The sequence below is a fragment of the Schistocerca nitens genome, chromosome 9 (genome assembly GCF_023898315.1).
Source record: "Schistocerca nitens isolate TAMUIC-IGC-003100 chromosome 9, iqSchNite1.1, whole genome shotgun sequence".
Taxonomy (NCBI): Eukaryota; Metazoa; Arthropoda; class Insecta; order Orthoptera; family Acrididae; genus Schistocerca; species Schistocerca nitens.
The window spans coordinates 380834440-380856493 of record NC_064622.1 but is presented as its reverse complement, the minus strand read 5'-3'; the positions used below and the strand labels follow the sequence as shown (position 1 = coordinate 380856493).

At 43.0% G+C, this 22054-nt stretch overlaps 1 protein-coding gene across 1 annotated transcript in view; it reads right to left on the bottom strand.

Annotated features, from left to right (window-relative positions):
* Nucleotides 1-22054, bottom strand: part of LOC126203901 (synaptotagmin-7) — a 361415-nt gene that overhangs the window by 206543 nt on the left and 132818 nt on the right. The window contains exon 2 of the mRNA XM_049938289.1: nt 9487-9627. Coding sequence (XP_049794246.1) covers nt 9487-9627 — 141 coding nt within the window. The remainder of the gene's footprint in view (nt 1-9486; nt 9628-22054) is intronic.

Sequence of the window (22054 nt, the reverse complement as noted above, 5' to 3'; positions counted from 1 at the left end):
AAATTTGTACAGATGTTACACAGAACGTTCGAAACAGTTCGATAAGCTGCAAACTGATAGCGTTGTAATTGTAATAAGTGGACCTGTAAATACTGCACCTCAGTCCAGAGTTATTAGTTCCACCGTTGAAACATGAAAGGACGTGAGCGTGCCGAAGGAAGGGATTGAAACCATGTATTCCATTCAATATCGTGTTTGTATGTTACTGGATTACCACCGGTTGCGACACTGTCCTACGGTAACACAGCGCCGTTTTCGAAGGCAATATAATATCCCTAAATTATCCAGTGTGAACAGCCATTGGCAATTCCGACGGACAGGCAGCGTGGCTGATGATCTGGCGGAGACTATTGGCCCCAGACAAACTGTAGCTACTCCTGGAAATGTCTCCCGGCTTTCTGGAATTATTCACCAAAATCAAAGTACCTTCGTCCTAAGAATTGTAGGGACTGGTTTGAAGCGTACCAGCACCCAGGAAATTCAAAATTCTGAGGCAGGGTGTACAGATGTTGCCATTCACAATCCAAATCAACAATCCATGCCGGTACGTGCTGTGCAACCGATACCTGACTTTGCGAAGAAGATTCTCACAATGATTGGTAATGAAGGACTTCACGTTGGCTGCAACTGGTTCACAGATGAAGCATACTTCCAACCGAATGGAGTAGTGAATAAAGAAAACTGGCGATTTCAGGGCTCCGATAATAACCCATTTGTGTCAAGTGACACCAATGTATTCTCCAAAAGCTCCTCTTTGGGCTGCGGTATGTAGCGGAGGCACTATTGGGCCTTTTCTCACGTGCGAAACGACTGTAGTGAACGTTAGGTTGCAATTTTGGAACAATCTGTCAGCACACAGATAGGCTGGAGGGTCGTCCAGGTACCTAATACTTCATGCAAGACGGGCCAGACCACGTGGCAGCACCGAACAGGTGTTTCGTTTTCTTGATGGGGATGGGTTGGCCTCCATCTTTGCTCAGTCTGTCTCAATGTGGTTAGTTTTTGTGGGGCACATTGAAATACACTGCCTTCCAGCACCATTTCACCACTCTGGAAAAGCTGAAATGGCCAGTATGTTCGGCATCTGAATCCATTTCATTTAAGGCACTACAGGATGCGAAGGAAAATTGCATTGTTCATTTTTGCCGTATCCGTACTGCGATGGTGGCATTTCAGAAAGACTGTGATGTGTTCACAAAGACTGCTTCCACAGGTCGTCTTTAATTACGGACGCTGACAATCCACGAGTTGCCACAAAGTACAGAGCCATTCTTAGCAGCCTTCCTAAATGTTCCGATACTTCTGTACAAATTGCGTATAATATTCTTACAGCTTTCACTATAAAAATACATTAGGTTTGCACTCGTCAATCGATCTTCTTTTTCGAGTTATTTGATTTTGAAAACAGAGGCTAATTCACTGGACACCCAGTATATTCGTGTTAACAAAAGATTACAGGTTGCTACAGTACTGTTCCTTCTAGAAGAGCAAAGAAGTTTTATAACAGAAAGGTAATGCAGCGATCAATTATTTAGTGTGTCATAAGTAATAGAGAAAACGAAGGAATCTAATACAGCAACCTACTTGACTGTCACCGATTAACAGGGTTGATAGAGAAAGCCCGTTGAATATTATGGTAAAGCGTGGATACCGAAATCAGTTTAGAACTGCATCAAGATTCTGTATGACGGAACATGTATTATACTTGACATTCCCAATTACACAGGGGAAACAGATTTTTTGTATCTACATGTGAGACATGCGTGTGTACTTCATCGACTGCCCCTTTTAACATTTCTATAGTCACCACAATCCGGAAATGGACATAAAAAACACGAGAAGTGATCAGTATAAACAAGAATAGGTATATTAACTTTCCATTATATGATGACGACATTTTACTAACGACGAACTGCGAATTTGAACTTCAAATGTCAATCCACCTTTTAAACATGATTGGAATGGTTTATAACTTTAAGACAGCACTAAATAAAACCAAGGCAATGGCATTCTATGACAATTAGCAGCTCGAAACAGAATTGTAACTGAATACATGATTTTGGAACAAGTTAAGCGTTTTAACTGCCGAGAGACTGAGATAAAGCTGTAGATAACGAATTACAGAGGTGCCAGAGTATACTTGGCAGTATAAGGAGACCATTAAAAATACATGAGGAAGCAGAAAAATTAAATTCTGTAAGAGAAAGTCTGTACCTGTTTCACTGTATGGTAGTGAAACAACTAGTGCATGAAGGGAAAAGTTTCAAACAGTTTTAATGATACTTTCACGAGCAGTCTACGATTTGACTAAGGTAGACCGGATTCCTAATGAAAACATTCAGCAGAAAATGAATATTTTTGCAGTAAATAACAAAACAGAAGAGCATAAACAAAACTGGGTGAAATATCAAGAACGAATAGTAGAAACAACAATTCCAAATATGACCTTTCAATAGAAACCAAAATAAAATAAAAATGGTTCAAATGGCTTTGAGCACTATGGGACTTAACATCTATGGTCATCAGTCCCCTAGAACTTAGAACTACTTAAACATAACCAACCTAAGGAAATCACACACATCCATGACCGAGGCACGATTCGAACCTGCGACCGTAGCAGTCGCGCGGCTCCGGACTGAGCGCCTAGAACCGCTAAACCACCGCGGCCGGCAAAATAAAATAAAGTCATAAGAATGTCAGTTATAAGCTGGAACTGAGGCCAGATCAAATCGAAAGTCCTAATCAAGGTAGAAGAAAAGAACATCGCACCAACAGCTTGACTGACTACGATTTTATAGTCAAAATGGTGAATTTGGGGGAAGCGTAGCTGCACTGTGCAATGAACGAGACTTCAATACGCAGCTTCGGCCTTACAAATGGTGTAACTGCCCACGACGTCATGAAGGCAGAACTTACTCCGGAGAAGTCGACGAAGGACGTAAGAGGAACGCCTGACGGACGCTATAAGACCAACGGAGATGAAGTGCGGTTGAGGTACAATGGGCTTAATCCACGCCGGTGTCGCTGATGCCGGCCGCGGATGAAGGCGCAGAGCGTGCTCTGATGTCACGGCGAGTACTCCGCGGTAGCGGGCGCAACACGTGGCCGCGTGGACGGCGGCGGCAGCGGGCAGCCGCCCAAAGGTCAGCACTCGGCTAATTGCGAGCTGGGCGCGCATGCGCACTGAGCCGGGTCACTGTAGTCCCGGAGCCACAGCACAGCCACAGGTCACTGCGGCCTGCGACGCCGGACACACACGCACACACACACACAAGTGATCTATGCGCAGCGGGCATCTGGCGGGGTAGCGCGTAAATTGAACTGGACAATGTCGAACAGGTCGCCTGCCACGTATTGTTGTCTCTGACGCCAATGAAGCACCGTTCACCTCATTTTGGGCCTAGCACTGTTTCTTCTTTCTCTCGGTGTGTAACTCGATATCTGTTTGTTCATTTTTTCTTCTGGCGTACTGCCAGTATGCGCTTTTCAATTGTTTCTACATTTCTCTATTGTGTTGTTTATGAGTATCACATTTCGTTCTTCTCTAACTTATTCATTTCCATTTCGTGTGCAACCGTTTACTGCTTTTAGAAATCTCGTTTCAACGGGCCATATTTTGGTCTCATCCATTTTTATGAGAACCCAATTTCACTCCCATTCAGCAGAGACCTCACAGTTTTGTTTTCTTTCTAACTTCCTTCTTTTTCTATTAACAGTTATTGATGGTTACAATGTATGTGTTTAAAAATGTCTACATCTTAACAACACAATGTCCTTCAGATACGCATGTATGTCTAAAAAGGACGTTATGTTGTGAAGATACAGGTACTGTATAAAACCAGGAATTGTAACCATTAATGCTGTAATCTATGGCTCGATAGGCTACATGTAATGTTTGCCTTTATGTGCGGAAATTACGAACTGTGTGAGCATAAGTGTTGTTTTTATCTGTTAATAGGGCTCGTTGTCGCCGGGCGGGGTGGCCGAGCGGTTCTAGGCTCTACAGTCTGCAACCACGCGACCGCTGCGGTCGCAGGTTCGAATCCTGCCTCAGACATGGATGTGTGTGATTTCCATAGGTTAGTTAGGTTTAAGTAGTTATAAGTTCTAGGGGACTGATGACCTCAGAAGTGAAGTCCCATAGTGCTCAGAGCCATTTGAACCATTTTTTGAAGCTCATCGTCATCTGTAGTATTACCTCCGTTTCATCAGTTTTGTTTTCCTTATTGTATTCTTTGTCTAGCGTGTGCAAATTATTTATTTATTGCCACTCTGGTCAAAGATGGCTAGTTGGACCGACTGACCGTAGGGTCATCCCGCGTCAATGGCATCATTTGGATGCGGATGGGCGTCAGCACAGCTGTTTTCCAGCCATTGTGGGATTAGTAGATTTTGGAGTCGCTACTGCTCCGTCAAGCAGCTGATCAACTGCTATCACGAGGCTGGGAGCATCCCACTTCAGTTCGCCCATCTAGACAAAATCCATGTTTGTACTGAGAATCGAACTTGGGGCCTCCATATGGCTATCAGTCACACTAAATACTAAGTTATGGAGGCAGACAACTTATCTACGGCGCATAGTAAGTTCTTTTCATCGTCAAATACAATAAACTGATCGTCTGCAAGACGGCAAGTATTTATGATGTCTGTAATCCAGAGCGAACTACGTGTTTCCATGTTGGTAAAACGTCGTCACTCTATATATTAAATAAAGTCTTTGATATACTGCACCTTGTCTTATGCTTGATTCATAGGTATTATGTCTGAAATATTGCACCTGTTCCAATCTATGGCTGTGTACATACACTGATCAGCCGGAACATTATGACCACAGATCTACTGTCGTTATAAATCCGGTCACGCGACAGCAACGTCACCTAGCGAGGAATGACTGCTAATCAGACACACCCACGGTGCATGTAGTATCAGAGGGGCTGCTGTCGGTTTGTAGAACGGGGAAGGCGCCCCATCTGCTGATTTTCACCGAGGCAGATTGTGATGGCCCAGAGGCTCAGCACCGAGCATTGTGGAAACTGCACAACTCGTCGAATGTTCGAGGAGTACTGTGATGAGTGTCTCCAGCAGGTGGCGAAACCATGGTTAAACTACATCCATAGGTCGTGGGATTGGGCAGGCATCCCTAATTTCAGATACTGGACGTCGTGGTTTGGGCAGACTGGTAAAACACGGCAGGTGGCGAACTGTGGTACAAGTAACATCAGACTTTAGTGCTGGGCAGAGTGCAAGTGTGTCTGAACACTCAGTGCACCCAACACTCATAGCGATTGTCCTCTACAAAAAAATGGCTCTGAGCACTATGGGACTCAACTGCTGAGGTCATTAGTCCCCTAGAACTTAGAACTAGTTAAACCTAACTAACCTAAGGACATCACAAACATCCATGCCCGAGGCAGGATTCGAACCTGCGACCGTAGCGGTCTTGCGGTTCCTTTGCACACCTGGGAATCACTACTTGTCATTTAAGCAGCTTTTCAATTGAGATCCGAGGGTCAGAGGCTCGTTTTGTAGCTGTCCCACCAAGGAAAAATTCCTGGTACTACTGGTAATGAACCTGGATCCTCCACAGAACAGTCAGCCCACTGCTCACAGTTACGGAGTCGGACGTAGGAGGGTAATCTATAAGGGCTATATCCATTTAGTATTAAATTCGCATCTATTTTCCTATTAGCAATTTTATAATGAATACACTATTTTCGGACGACGTTCCTTCCTGAAATATTTACGATCTTCAAAATGAGTGTTTCACTTATGGCCTGTAGTCAGTTGGCAATTATTCTAACACATAACTCATAAGCTTCGGTTTTTGAAACTCCTCCCTTCATAATTACCATAGTTACCCAGTTTGGTTTTTTAAAAAGAAGGATGATATTTAAGCTGTTGAATTATAAGTAAGCTTGGTATATGTTCATTCTTCCAGGAGATGTTAAACTGGTGTAAACTGGTGAAGCATTCTAAATTTTTGCAAGGAACACCATTTCTGTGATATCAATTTCTTTTGCAGGTTATACAACGAATGCTCACAAAGGAAGAACGATTCACTGTTGTTTGTAACCTTCTGCCTATGGTGACACACTATGAGGAACGTTCTGGTAGACCGTCCATAAACCAGGAAATGGACGGCCCCAGAGAGGATGTGGTCGCACGGAAACCCTCTGCCATCCACCAGGAGACTCTGTCGGAATCTAGGCAGTCCACAGCCCAATAGTTAGGAAACTCTGCGATATACATTAAAGATACGTGCGTGCTACCTCCAGATTCTGCATAATCTGAAACTGAGGATCTAGCAGCACCGCATGCTATGGTTTCTATTACAGGTTCTGTATAATGAGGCTCTCGTTGCACATGTATTGTTCAGTGATGAAGCAACACTTCACTCCTGCAGGCATGTGCAATAGAACCAGGCAAAATAACATCACTCACGTACTGCAGGGGTGTCAACGAGACACCTCCAAAAGTGAATGTGCAGTTGGCGATATCAAGCACTACCCTATATGGACCCTGTGTTTTCAAGGAGAGAACACTCGTCGTATGTTTGAAATATTTCTGGCACGAGTGCTTGTACGAGACGGAATTAATAGCTTAGCTATTTGACAAAAACCCATTTTGCCTTAGATGTCCGAAACTACCTGAGTGTACATGTAGTAATCAAAGGCTTTGAATCCCTTGCTGCCGGCCGGAGTGGCCGTGCGGTTCTAGGCGCTACAGTCTGGATCCCGCGCGATCGATAGTAGTAGTTCTAAGTTCTAGGGTACTGATGACCTCACAACATAAGTTCCATAGTGCTCAGAGCCATTTGAACCATTTGATTTGAATCTCTTGCTCTACTGACCTGATTCCCTAAAATTTCTTTCCTGGAGGATTTTATAAGTGAAGCAATTAATCTACTAGAGGTCTTTAACAGATCCCGCAATATAATAACTGGAATAGTTACGCCTTACATAGGTCTTATTCTCCATCCTCTGATATGTAGTGGTCTCTTTGGTATCGAATACACTAGTTACAACGTCTCTTACGCTCTTGAAACCCATCCCCGAAATTTCCCTTTATTAAGGTGTTCAGTATCATCAGCGATTCCGATCTAATCTCCTCCTCAGAATCAAATCTTCATCCTTTCAAAAAAAATTTCATCTTGGAGAAAGTAGACGACTTCACACAGAACTAATATGGGTAGCGAACAAGTCATTTTGTTTCTAGTGAAACAATTCTAAGTAGTGCAGGCCAAATAAGGTCGTTCGTTGTCACGGTGGAGTACCCTGTCGTTTGAAACCAACGTCTGTGGACGTTCTCTCCCCACTTTCTCTGCTAAACGTGTTAGAACATCGAGAAAGGTCTCTTTATTGACCGTCTGACCAGAACAAACTCTGTATGAAGAATTTCAGCAATTACAAAAAAAGGTAACCAGATAAACTAGGTCTTTTACTGCAGACTTTTCCAGCTGTTTTTGGTGACGTGAAGAAGAAATCATCAACTGCGACGATTGCTGCTTAGGCTGAAGATGACAGCCACAAGCCAAATTTCCACCACCAGCGGCAACCTTTGGAAGGAAGATCGTCTTGAAACATTTGTTTAACTTCCCTGCAGACTTTTACGCGCATGTTCCTTCTGATTCATCTTGGAACAATTGTGACAGCTTCGTGTTCAATTATTCTGACTTAATACGTTCACATGTACCACAACTTATTATCAAGGAATTTCTGGGGTCTTGGATGATTTGTACACAATCTTGCAGAATCCTGTCCCTCAGTTTTTGAGATCTTTCTAATGTGAGGCGGCATCGTTGCCAACTGGTATGGTCGTCGTCATTTGCATCGTGTTCCCCACTTTTTGAACCACTTATAACAGATGATGGATGGCTCTGAGCACTATGGGACTTAACATCTGTTGTCATCAGTCCCCTAGAACTTAGAACTACTTAAACCTAACTAACCTAAGGACATCACACAACACCCAGTCATCACGAGGCAGAGAAAATCCCTGACCCCGCCGGGAATCGAACCCGGGAACCCGGGCGCGGGAAGCGAGAACGCTACCGCACGACCACGAGCTGCGGACCCACTTATAACAGTCGTAAGCCTACTTGACCTAAATTGATGACACCAAAAGCTTGGTTCTTCATTTAGAGCGTTTGGGCAGCACTGTTTCCCACCTTGAAGCAAAATTTCATACTGGCGCGCTACTCTTCTAGTAAGCAATCGCGGTCCAAAACCTGCAGGTAACACGTCAGTGGAAAAATACTCACCAACAACTAACGAAAGCTCTCAGCTCGCAGCAACATTCCACAGACTCAAGAACAATGTGTTTTATCAAGGTATCCGTGGACATAGATCGATTTTCACGTCACCTTTCTTTTCACTAAATCGAATTATGGCTATTATAAAATATATAGCATTAATATCCTGCTCCTTGTGAATGTGCAGTGTCGTAAATCCACTTGGTTCAGTAGAAGACTTTTGTATTTGCTATCCATAAGTTTTCGACTATGTTCTGAATAAGAATTGAGGTTAGCTTGAAATCTCTCACGAATTACTTTCCTCCCCAACTTACTTTTTAATTTTACGGATGTTCTTGTTGAAGTCTACGTGTGCTCGGTTGATCTTTGTCCTCAACAGTGGCTGGTGCGAGTAAAACTTAATGCAAGTCATCTGCCTTCGGTAGAATTCACACTTACACGTACTGCGTTCAGCAATCAGAATATTTTCTCGTCTTAAATGTAATTTTTCAGCCGATCAAATCAAGTAGCGAGATACAGAGAACTCAAAGACACGTGATGCAGTCATGAATATATCGGGACTTTGTACTACAGTGATTCATTCTCCTTATTGAGAAGTATAAGGCATAAAAAAGTGTTGTCACTTATCCATTTCCCTCATAAGTATAAATTCGTCTCTTAGAGTAGATAATATAAGTTGAATTAGGACGGTCGGAGTAATATTGCCTCACTTAAACAAGTGTTGAAATTTCGTTGTGTAACAAAAGCTTTGCTGGCTATGTCATATTTCAATAAACGTACACAGATCGTGTTGCTCATACAAGGGTAAAATTTTCTCAACGGTGGAGTATTTTCAGGCATTAGACCGAAGTCATAACTTACTTGCACTCTGTGGTGAACTGTAAACTATAAAGAGATTCCGTCGAGCAGTATTTCAGTGTATTCGTAATCATTTGCGTACACAGTTCAAATTTCGAGGCAGCTGTATACATGTCCAGGCGAAAGCCTGTTGGGCCCCTGAAATGTTGCAGGGGAATCAGTATTACATGTTACTTTCACGACATGTAATAGGAGTCAACCAACGTCCTGTCGATTCGCTGGCTTTTCTGACCGGGCACCTAAGTCCGTTACGGTACCCCATGCAACGAAATGCAGCAACATTAACAGAACCGGGAGCTTGACACGTGCAGGGGGCTCTGCAAGCCGCCGTCGAAGAGCTACAAACTACAGAACTACAAACAGCAGATGCTACTTACCGTTAGGATCCTGAGAATAAGCGTGGTGTTCTGGAAATCGTACTCCAGGCTGAAGTGTATCTGGCCGACGTTCTCCGACGGCTCCGAGTTGTCAATGTACATGTCCACCAGCGAGATAGACCGGTTCTGCAGGAAGGCCATCTGCGGGACCAAGAGACGAGTATTAGCCGGCTGCAAGAGGCCAACAGGCAGGACTCGCCCCTGGGTTATGGCCGCAGGCAACGACCGCGAGGGAGATAACCCCAGATTGTCGGAATGGGCGTTTGATAGCACACCCCGTCTCGATTACGCTGTCAAGCTACCACCAGCCCTCGGTCCTACAGTGTTTCATGACGCCTTACGACCCGTACCACCCTCCAACCACGATCATTGTGTTATACGGCAGAGCCATCCCGTGAAATATCTTGTTACCCCTGTTAAAGTAAGACATATTCAGGTTAACTCACGCCCTTAAAATTTCTACTTACCTGCGGTACTTATTCTTTAGTGCACAACTTGGGCTAGATGCAGAAAGAATGTACCTGCACGTCTCTCCTGCAAATCGATTGTAAAAGTTACTTTAAGCTTTCTGATCTGTTAAACTGCCCGAAACTGACGCCACCGATTAGTATATTTTCAGTATCTAGGTGACCAAACCCAAGGGCATGAATAACTCTGCCATACTGAGGACGATGGGAAACTGCAACGATTTACATCAGTACATATTAGGAAGAAATAAATGACAATTATAAAGCACTGTTAAAATGTATACAATGTTAATGTTAAATTACTGGCCCACAAAAAGACATAAATTTTGAAAGAATTTCACTCTATACATGCTTCTAATCTACGCTAGGCTACTGTAGACAAGCACTCTTTAATTTACTGGCGAATCGAGGCCTCATACTGTTTGTGAAAATTGCAACACCAAGAAGATATGCCCTGAATCACTCCAATATTGGAGAACTGGTGTAAACAGTGACTACCATCTCAGGTGGACGGCGTGAAAGAAGGTGATACACCACCCTATTTTGTGGGACCGGACATATATGAACTACGCCTCTCAGTAGGCGCAGAGCCATCAAACGAAGTGTAAACGAGTAAGAAAGTACCGGTATAACTTATCGACGTCAAAGCGCTCAATATTAACATGCGAATGAATCCGAACCGGACAGAATGTCTGGTCTCCTGCAAATGGATTTGTTGTACCGTGACATTTCGGTTCGTACTGGGCACGCTACTTCGACACTAATGGATGTGTTGGAAGAGGGTCGCACACAGTGATGAGTGCGTAAAAGACCACACATGAGACCGAAGTGCGGGGTGACCACCATCTTATGTTCATGGACGCAGAACAGTGTCGTCCGCATTGATGGCTTACATGTCTACTTCGACAGTACGGCGCCGTCTGCTTAGGGTCGGACTAGTGGCAGCATTTCACTGTGCCAGAATCCGTTGACTACGGAGCACCAACGCTTCAGACTGCAGTGGGCATGTGAATGCCGTCGCTGTCACGTTGAATGTAGTGCCCTGCGTGAACTTGCACCTCAGTGATATCACAGGTTGGTGTTAGATGCTACTGTGGTGACCGCATTTTTGCAGACTGCGTTGTTGAGTGGCATAGCACACAAACTTAAAGTGCGATGGTTTGTGGCGCCATTAGCTTTAGCAAGGTATTTCGCCTGTTGCGTCTTAATAATAAAGGGTCACTTTTTTCGAAACCCCGTAATTGTCTCCCACTGCAACGCAGAAGTTTGAAATTTGGTTTTATTTATTTATTCGTATGGCTAGGGCCCCCCGTCGGGCACACCGTTCGCCGGGTGCCGGTCTTTCAATTTGACGCCACTTCGGCTACCTGCAGTTGATGAGGATGTTAGGATGATGGTGCGGACAGCACAACACCCAGTCCCCTGGCGGAGAAAATTCCCGGACGCAGCCGGGAATCGAACCCGAGCCCAGAGGATTGACAATCCGTCACGCTGACCATTCAGCTACCGGGAACGTACGAAACCTGATTGAAACGCGCCTACAAACCTTTGTGAAATGTAGAAGCGTGACACCCTGTGACGTTAGCCTCGGGCAAGGAAAAGCTTCAAACAGCAAAGTGTCGACAAATATGAAATAAAGGCGAGAGCCCAGCTCATGTGGGGTATAAAGTGGGTTAATTATGTCATATGGGCACCTAATTTCACCACATTTATGCCCCATGACTCAGTGCACGTGTCACACTATAGGAAGGTTGTCACACCCACTCTTACCCACATTTCACCCCTTCTTTTGACACGTCTACAAAGGAGGTTAGAAGCACGACTCCCAGCAACAAAATCATGTAGTTTTCTTATGGTTGGCTGAGCAAAATATTTCAGACATGCTGCAACCCAGTATCGAGGAAGAAAGAAAAAAAAGTCTCAGGGGACTGCATTAAGAGTGTCACTGACGCTACTCCTTTCCTTTGCGTGTAGGTTAAAGGGCAGTTAGCAAAGCAGTCATGAAATAGTGGCATTCTCCACAACCTTTGACACTGATTACATCCCCCCCCCCCCCCCCCGGGAAATTCAGCTCTTCTCGAAGGACATCATGAGCCTTCTGCCCCATTGAAAGTGATTGTATCCGTGTGGAGTGCTGTACGACTCTTTTTGTGTCGTGGTATGCAGGGTGGAACCTCTGGGAGCCGTTCAAAATCACTCGACGAAATTTGAAAGTGATTTGAAACAGTAAAAAATATTAAATTATTTATGATTTTTCATCTTTCCCTTTGTCACCCCCCTGTGGCATGATGTGGGGGTTGAGGGTTGAGTGCTACATTGACACAGGCATAAAGAAAAAATCCCAGCGAAGGGTTTCTCTAAGACTCCCCAGTTTGAGAAATAACCTCGACGCCAACCACATAGCTTTATAGAGCGCAATCAAAATGTGCTTGTTCAGAGACAGCCAGTCACTGACTAGGCACCGTGACAGTCAAGCATTTGGAAGCGCTAATCGGAATGGAGCTGTGTTGCTGAGTTACAGCCTGCTGATCACATGCGAAATCTAATGGATGTCAAAGGGGATGCCTGTTGCGCCGGCACCTACTGACCCTGTGACTGGCAGTCTCCGTACAGATACGTTTCCAAAGTGCTCAATGAAGCTGCATGGACAGCACCAAGAGGTTGCCCAAATAGCAGATTTAAGAGGGACACTTCCCCGTTTCTTTCACACCTCTGTCAATGTCGCCGCCCCCTGAGATCTAGCTACAGTAGGGCGCGAACATGAGGGCTATAAAAACCTTTGATACTTCCGATCACGTTCAGATTTCGTCGAGTGATTGTGAACTATCGCAGAGGCGACGCGCTCTTGCGCCATTAATGAGGAGGACTGTTGTAAACACATTTGACCCAAATGTCAGACTTCTGAGCTGTAAAGAGAGACCATTACAGGATTTCGAAAGAGTGACCCTTTATGTGTGGTTAATGAGTCAGGATTGGCCAGGAGGGGAAAGCAGTAGGCACCCGTTGAGGTGAAGAATAAAACAAAGTTTAAACTGTATGAAGTTTTAATGCTGTAAAAGGAAAGGCAGGCCTGGAGAAGCCGCCGAGACCGAATGGGCAGCCGCCCAACAGAGCAGGTGCGGAGGGCGTCTGATCGGTTTGGAAGCTACCAGCAGAAGAGAGCGAACGGTGTGTCCGCTCCCGGCAGCTGAGTGCGGTTCCACCCCCACTTGACCACCTCCAAGGCTCTCTATTGGTCGGTGAGATCACAAGACGTGTAGTTCAGTAGCGTCACCTCGTCAGAAACAGGTGAGTTTATCTGCTGATGGTTCAACACGTGAATTTCCAAGTGAAAAAATAAAAATCAAACTTTATACTAATACGAGAAAATTGAAAAACTGACAACATCCTTTAAAAAGAGAAGACTGAGTTTCTATGGGCATGTCAAAAGAATGGCACCAGAAAGAACGGCAAAGAAAATCCTGGAATACATGGAAAGCAGAAAGACACAAATTAACTGGCTGAAAGAAGTAAAAGAAGACATTGCAGAAATGAACATTATACCAGAGACAGTTTACAACAGAATGGAATATAGGAATGCCATCAACAAAATACAGGGATTCAAAGACCGAACGCAATCAAAGAAGACGGGAACAACCTGGTCGCAAGAACGTAAAGAAGCCCACTCAGAAAAAATGAAGAAGTACTGGGAAGAACGCAAGAAAAAGCACAAGAAATGACTGATGCTTAGCGTAGTCCAAAGTTGACTGTAACGAATAATAAAAAAAAAAAAAAAAAAATCCATTCAGTATCGGCCCCCACTGTACACCGTGTTACGCAGTGTGCACTGCCGCTTCTGAAGGCAGTCCCTTAAGCCGCATTTTGGGAAGACAATGCCCAGCCACGCGTGTCGAATAATGTGCGAATTTTCCGGGATGAAAGTTGGATACCATTGCTTCCCTGGCCTGCAAGCTCTCCTGACATGTTGCCCGTGGAACATTTCTCGGATGTGGTCGTCGGCAACGTGTTCGTTTGGTTCTCCTGCACCCAGTGTCAGTGCTAAGAGGATGGGCCTACAAACCAGGCGGCATTGCATTCCCCAGAAGCACATCCAGGACCATTTGGTGTCCAAGCCCCGACGTCTAAATTCTCTGATTGTAGCACTTCGCGATTTCGCACCGTGCTGAAGTATCACGGTCAGAGTGCGAGTACAGTTCTGTAACTCTAACCGTTTGCGAACAGTCATGTCTCTAATATGTGGAATAAATTTCATTGTAATCACAAGTCTCCTTCTTTGTGCTGCAATTTTCACAAACAATAGTGTGTATTATTATGGTATCAGACATGCAGTTCTTGGAACAAATAGATAACTGAGATTATAGCGACAGGCGCCCGTATCTATCCTCTAGTAAATTAAGTCAGGATTGAATGGCGTATGTCCCACATTTGCGTGTTACCTTGTCGTCAGTTATAAGTGTATGATTAAACTAATGTTTTGTAAGATTAGAGCAGCACTGTTCGTTCAACCAGAAGTGTAGTAGAATTATGGGTCCGCTAGAGTCTATCCCCGTCACGATAATGCACGATACGAATGGCTTTGTCTCCCCGTAAGCAGTTCTCAGCCCAAACTATGGTCTGAACACAAGAGTATTTCACTACGTACGGTCCTGTTTGTGATGGTATACCAGCTCTTCCACGTAACGTAGTTCACACTATACAGGGTGTTACAAAAAGGTTTTGTTGTAGTGGTCTTCAGTCCTGAGACTGGTTTGATGCAGCTCTCTACGCTACTCTATCCTTTGCAAGCTTCTTCATCTCCCAGTACGTACTGCAGCCTACATCCTTCTGAATCTGCTTAGTGTATTCATCCCTTGGTCTCCCTCTACGATTTTTACCCTCCACGCTGCCCTCCAATACTAAATTGGTGATCCCTTGATGCCTCAGAACATGTCCTACCAACCGATCCCTTCTTTTAGTCAAGTTGTGCCACAAATTCCTCTTCTCCCCAATCCTATTCAGTACCTCCTCATTAGTTATGTGGTCTACCCATCTAATCTTCAGCATTCTTCTGTAGCACCACATTTCGAAAGCTTCCATTCTCTTCTTGTCCAAACTAGTTATCGTCCATGTTTCACTTCCATACATGGCTACACTCCATACATATACTTTCAGAAACGACTTCCTAACACTTAAATCTAAACTCGATGTTAGCAAAATTCCTCTTCTTCAGAAACGCTTTCCTTGCCATTGCCAGTCTACATTTAATATCCTCTCTACTTCGACCATCATCAGTTATTTTGGTCCCCAAATAGCAAAACTCCTTTACTACTTTAAGTGTCTCATTTGCTAATTTAATTCCCTCAGCATCACCCGACTTAATTCGACTACATTCCATTATCCTCGTTTTGCTTTTGTTGATGTTCATCTTATGTCCTCCTTTCAAGACACTGTCCATTCCGTTCAACTGCTCTTCCAAGTCCTTTGCTGTCTTTGACAGAATTACAATGTCATCGGCAAACCTGAAAGTTTTTATTTCTTCTCCATGGATTTTAATACCTACTCTGAATTTTGGTACGGCCAAACTGTTAGGAAACATTCCTCACACACAAATAAAGAAAAGATATTATGTGGGCATGTGTCCGGAAACGGTTAGTTTCCATGTCAGAGCTCATTTCAATTTCGTCAGTATGTACTGTACTTCCTCAATTCACCGCCAGTTGGCCCAATTGAAGGAAGGTAACGTTGACTTCGGTGCTTGTGTTGACATGCGACTCATTGCTCTACAGTACTAGCATCAAGCACATCAATACGTAGCATCAACAGGTTAGTGTTCATCACGAACGTGGTTTTGCAGTCAGTGCAATGTTTGCAAATGCGGAGTTGGCAGATGCCCATTTGATGTATGGATTAGCAGGGGGCAATAGCCGTGGCGCGGTACGTTTGTTTCGAGACAGATTTCCAGAACGAAGGTGTCCCGACAGGAAGACGTTCGAAGCAGTTGACCGGCGTCTTAGGGAGCACGGAACATTCCAGCCTATGACTCGCGACTGGGGAAGACCTCGAACGACGAGGACACCTGCAATGAACGAGGCAATTCTTCGTGCAGTTGATGATAACCATAATGTCAGCGTCAGAAAAGTTTGCAGCTGTACAAGGCAACGTTGACCACGTCAATGTATGGAGAGTGCTACGGGAGAACCAGTTGTTTCCGTACCATGTACAGCGTGTGCAGGCACTATCAGCAGCTGATTGGCCTCCACGCGAATGGTTCATCCAACAATGTGTCAATCCTCATTTCAGTGCAAATGTTCTCTTTACGGATGAGGCTTCATTCCAACGTGATCAAATTGTAAATTTTCACAATCAGCATGTGTGGGCTGACGAGAATCCGCACGCAATTGTGCAATCACGTCATCAACACAGATTTTCTGTGAACGTTTGGGCATACATTGTTGGTGATGTCTCTATTGGGCCCCATGTTCTTCCACCTACGCTCAATGGTGCACGCTAGCATGATTTCATACGGGATACTCTACCTGTGCTGCTAGAACATGTGCCTTTACACGTGCGACACAACATGTGGTGCATGCACGATGGAGCTCCTGCACATTTCAGTCGAAGTGTTCGTACGCTTCTCAACAACAGATTCGGTGACCGATGGATTGGTAGAGGCGGACCAATTCCATGGCCTCCACGCTCTCCTGACCTCAACCCTCTTGACTTTCATTTATGGGGGCATTTGAAAGCTCTTGTCTACGCAACCCCGGTACCAAATGTAGAGAATCTTTGTGCTCGTATTGTGGACGGCTGTGATACAATACGCCATTCTCCAGGGCTGCATCAGCGCATCAGGGATTCCATGCGACGGAGGGTGGATGCATGTATCCTCGATAACGGAGGACATTTTGAACATTTCCTGTAACAAAGTGTTTGAAGTCACGCTGGTACGTTCTGTTGAAATGTGTTTCCATTCCATGATTAATGTGATTTGAAGTAATAAAATGAGCTCTAACACGGAAAGCAAGCGTTTCCGGACACATGTCCACGTAACATATTTTCTTTCTTTGTGTGTGAGGAATGTTTCCTGAAAGTTTGGCCGTACCTTTTTGTAACACCCTGTATAGAGGGTGCACAATCTAGAGCGGCATCTGACGAAGATCACAAGTTGGCATATTCCACATTAGTACAGCATTGCCAGTTGTGATGAAAGAATCAACGACAGCAAAGAAACTAAGGATATTATAAGCATCGAACCCTCGAGATGTCTATTTGTAGTCCGGAAGTCAGCCACTTGGAAAACAAGCCACGAGGTAGCCGAGAGCAAGGCAAAGAAAAAGAAAACAATGTTACATCCTTTGTAATTGTCTCTTTTAATTTGTGGACAACTTCTCCGAACGTAGCCAGGCAGTTGTTGAGAATATGACCTTTTTTCAGTTGGTAATCACGCAATAACGTAGAGCAGAAAATGCTGTGTCCTCCTCACGGCAGAGAGAAATTGTGTCAGACGGAAGGTGTCTTTCACAAACTTCTCACGGAAAGGCACGTCTTTCTACTTACAGCAACTACGAATTTATTTTCGAATAAAGGCTCCGAGTTTGCGTCAATATTTCTGTGGTTCTTGTCCCTGGAAATTAACTTACGCCCTTTTACGCTCCGGAGATGGGGTAAACAGGAAATGAATTCCTCGCGCTATCTGTACCGGGCGGACTGTTCTGTTGAAGGAGCGCTCAACTTCGCTTATTTGGGACACAGCTCAGTGGAAAATTGAGTAACATTTTACGAGAGACGGCGGTCATTTCAGTACAGCTGTACGAAAAGAAAGCAATGCCCCTACCCACACTCTTTAATAATCTTGGTTTTTTCATTCGTGCATACACAAAAGATGGATGTTAACTACCAACAAAAACTTATAATGCTCTTTTTGTGAGGTTAGCTGTGTGACGTTGTGTTCCAAACACATGGCCTACACTTAGCCTACCTGCAATCAAGTAACTAGTTACTGTTCTTTCAAGGCCAACCTCCTACCATCTACATACTTTGCAGCACACTTATGTAAGACGTGTAATTCATAATTCACGGATAACGGCATGCTCTGAGTGAAATGTTAGCGATCACCTTTACTTGGAGTCTGTACAAAAATGGAATGGTCATTTCAGTTAGAATCCACGGACGGTTTGTGTCACATGATTGTCAGGGATGTAGACGCAGTCTACCGTCGTGTGTAGTGCTCGTATTGTGTGCCTCCTTCGAGATTCGCATGGGCTTGTTTGCTTGTAGTCGCTGAAGCTGTGCGTCTACCACACACTACCGCATAAATTAAACGAAACATCTTGTGGTCTTGATTCAGTAGCTAATCACAAATGTGGCACCCAGGCAAAGGTGAACACACAACTCGTTTGAAGAGTGTAAACATGTTTTATTCTGAAACGCCTATAGGTTCTATAAAACTGAAATACGGAGTGTTGAAGGGCTTGAAATTAAAGAAATACACTACCCAGTGACACACCTTTGTATTAATTAAAATTTGCTACGTATCTGATGCAACTGCGTACACTATCTTATACATTGTTCCACATATTTGCTTTAGCAGTTTTTTTTATTTCATTTACTATAGCGTACGCCTCAGCATATGAAAATGCTTCATTACAGAGTTAGAATATTTAATTGTTTTGCCTCTAAACAATTACACACAAGAAATAATTCATAGATCGATAGTGCAAGTGTTCATTTAAACGGGCTAGTGTTAGGTTAATATTGGCAAAGTGTAAGCTCTACACACCACACATAAAGATATTCATTTGTGGTTTCTTGTGATCAAAGCAGAAGTGTAGTTACTAGGGATGTCAATACATACAAAAATTTTGCTACTTTTCAATAACTTCAACAACAAAGTGGGATTATCTTTCATGGATTTCTTTTACCCAGTAGTGAATGTGCCCTGTTAAACTAACAAGCAGCGAAAACACCAAAATGAGAACTACTTTATTTAGCCTCAGTTTTACTCAGTACTTCTATGAAGTTGCAAATATTCTCGTTAACATACAGTATAATGAACGCTACGGCAGACATGAATAAAGAAACTGCTCGCTGAATACACAGAAATAACTACTGCTTATAACTGCAAATTAATTCACCGTAGAGTAACGGCTAAACATTGATATGCTAACATATTGTAATTATGTGTACCGTGTTTATATTGCCACCTACTTGGATATATACAAACACGTATCATTTCTTTTCATGCAATGCCATGCTAGAAGTACAGGCACTAAAATTCAGGAAAAATGAACATTAAAATACATTCACTAAGTCATGCATCAAAGAAGATGAAAAAAGAAGATGGTGTACCAAAAAAGAACGTACCCGTATGTTCGAAGAAACAGTTGAGTCGGAAGAAAACAGAAAAGAGAAAAAACAGACATTGTTGAAAGGAAAAAATGAGCTCATTTTGATACAAGCACAGACATATGCTAGTCTCTCTCTATAGTAACATCCATGTATCATACGCATGTCACACACTCCACATCAACATCCACATTCACCTTGCAGGAAACAAATTTAGTTCTTTGCAGACAGGTATTGGCGCACATGTTGCTGTTGAAGAAGGGTATCGTGCGGATAAGGAATGTGGTTAACATACATGCTCTGTACAAAGGAACTGAAAGGAGTGCAAGGTACACATCTCGAAAAAAAGACATATATTTCTTCAAGACTGACACAACAACATCAATTCAAACTTCGATTATTGAAGCAATAATGATCACAACCATGCGGGATTAGTCCGTGACAGGGGCCCGTGAAAAACTCGTACCAAGCAGTCCAACATTCGGGCCGAAAGCTCCCATATCAGATGGGAAACAACTGAACACAAAACTTCTTAAATTCGGTAACATTGCTATCCGTCTAAGACATTCGCACACTGAATCACACATGCATTACAAAAACAGCGAATAGTGATACAAACAGAAATCAAAAGTACATTAATTACACATTTGCGTCATAAGTGCAAATCAAACAATTGATTAAATTAATTTTTTATAGAGGAAACATAAGTTATTGTAATTCATCACTATGCTAGACAGAACTATTTATTTCACGTCAACCCGGCTTTCGTTGTATGTTCGGTCTGTTATTACTTATTATAAGAAATGTTTACAGGATAGAGCAGACTTTGCAAATGCATATTTCAGGTAAAGAATCGTTTTTTCCAAAACCAGGAACAGTGTACATATTTACCTACAAACATGTAATATCTGTAAGACATATTTTGATTTAATAAATACCCGAATCAGTTATAGAAAACTTCTTTGCTCTGTCACATGACCGGTTTTAGCCATAATACCGAAGCGGTTTACAGATTGCACTAGAAAAGAGCGTCAATACAAAAGTTAAAACCAGCCGTGGAGTAGACTAAAGAAGTTTTTAACAAGCAGAGTGGTTGTTTCAATAGAACAACACACAGTTGTGGAGCAGCGACAGCTCCCAAAAATGGAGAAACTAAAGTTTATTTGGTTGTTAGGATGTGCTACTTTAAGGTTGTTTCAAATGATATCGAATGTTATTGCTAGAAATCTGACTAGAGAACTCTCAACATCAAGACAACAAAAACTCACATTAATATAGCCAAAGTACAGATTATGGAATATCATAAGAAAATAGTCTGTGAATTTTTTTCTACCTAATACAAAGTTAAAAATGCTTTTACACGTGTAAACCTGAAACAAAGATTTTTTTTACGGTGTTCTCTTCTTGCGAAACAACATTTATTGTTCCATTCTGATAATTCTAAGTTGCTAGTCCCCCATCGTGCGCCTCCCCAGATGGCAGATAGGGGAAAGCCTCCCAGATATTGGTGGTACCGGGGAAATCAAATACACGGGGCGGATCAAAACTAGGGGTAAGGGCGGCGTCTGTACTCCAAAGGGGCGCCCAGTCACTGGCCTCTGTACCCGAAGTTAGGGGCGGCCACAAAATAATATTGCCAATGCGTTCTGAAGCAAGCGTGGCGATTTTGCTTCAAACCTTTAAGACTTATTATTATGATGAGTACCGCTCATGTAAAAGATTCCGGGATAGTACCCCAATTATCGGATCTCCGGGAGGGGACTGCTTTAGCGTCACACATACAGAAAACCATTAAAGAGGAAAACACCAGATCTCTGTACATCATGTAACTGCCGGTCGCTTGTGGGTGAATACAAACTAAGTGAAACTGAAGGAGAATTGAAGAAAATAAAATGGACTGTACTTAATCTGAATGAAGTACGTCGTAAACGGGAACAATGTGTAACTCTGAAGTCAGTATCACTTCGGAGAAGAAGATGGTAGAACAAAGGGTGGGGGTTTCCTAATAAATAAAGATGTAAAGGACAAAGTACCAATAACGGAAGGAACATGAAACAGTGTAGCAAGGCTTGTTATTAAAATATCGAAGAGATAAAAACTACAAATAGTTCAAGTACTTGCTCCTACAACACGCTATTCGGATGATGAAAATGAAGTATTTTACGAAGAAGTAAAAAACGCACATAACAAAGGACAAGACTGTCACTTGAAACTGGTAAATGGGGACTTAAATTCCAAGGCTGGTATCAAAATACAGGGTGATGTCTCAGTAGGCTGCCATGGAATCGATGAGAGGAAGGAAAGGGGTGAAAGGCTAGTTCAATTGTGGAAGAAAATAAATTATTCAACATGAACACCTTTTTTAAGAAACACCATAACACGAAATTGACATGGAGAAGCCCAAATCATGAGATCCACAATGAAATAGATTTTATCATCTCAAATAACACCAAAATAATCAAAGATGTTTGAGTCTTAAATAAATTTAATACTGGTAGTGACCATAAACTGGTAAGAGCGAAAAAAACATTAATATTCTACATGAACTAAGAAAACTAAAATCAGAGAAAAAAGGAATTATAGATATGGATAAATTAAACGAAAGGAAAATGGATTTTCAGTATGTCCTTCGAGTGAGATTAGAAGAGTCAACAGAAGAAAATCTAGCTGAAACGATAATGGAAACTGCAAAAAAATAAGTAGACCGACAACAATTACTAAACAACGAGGAAAGGTAAGGACGAAAACCAAAGTTTTACTTGTAAAAGGATGGGAGA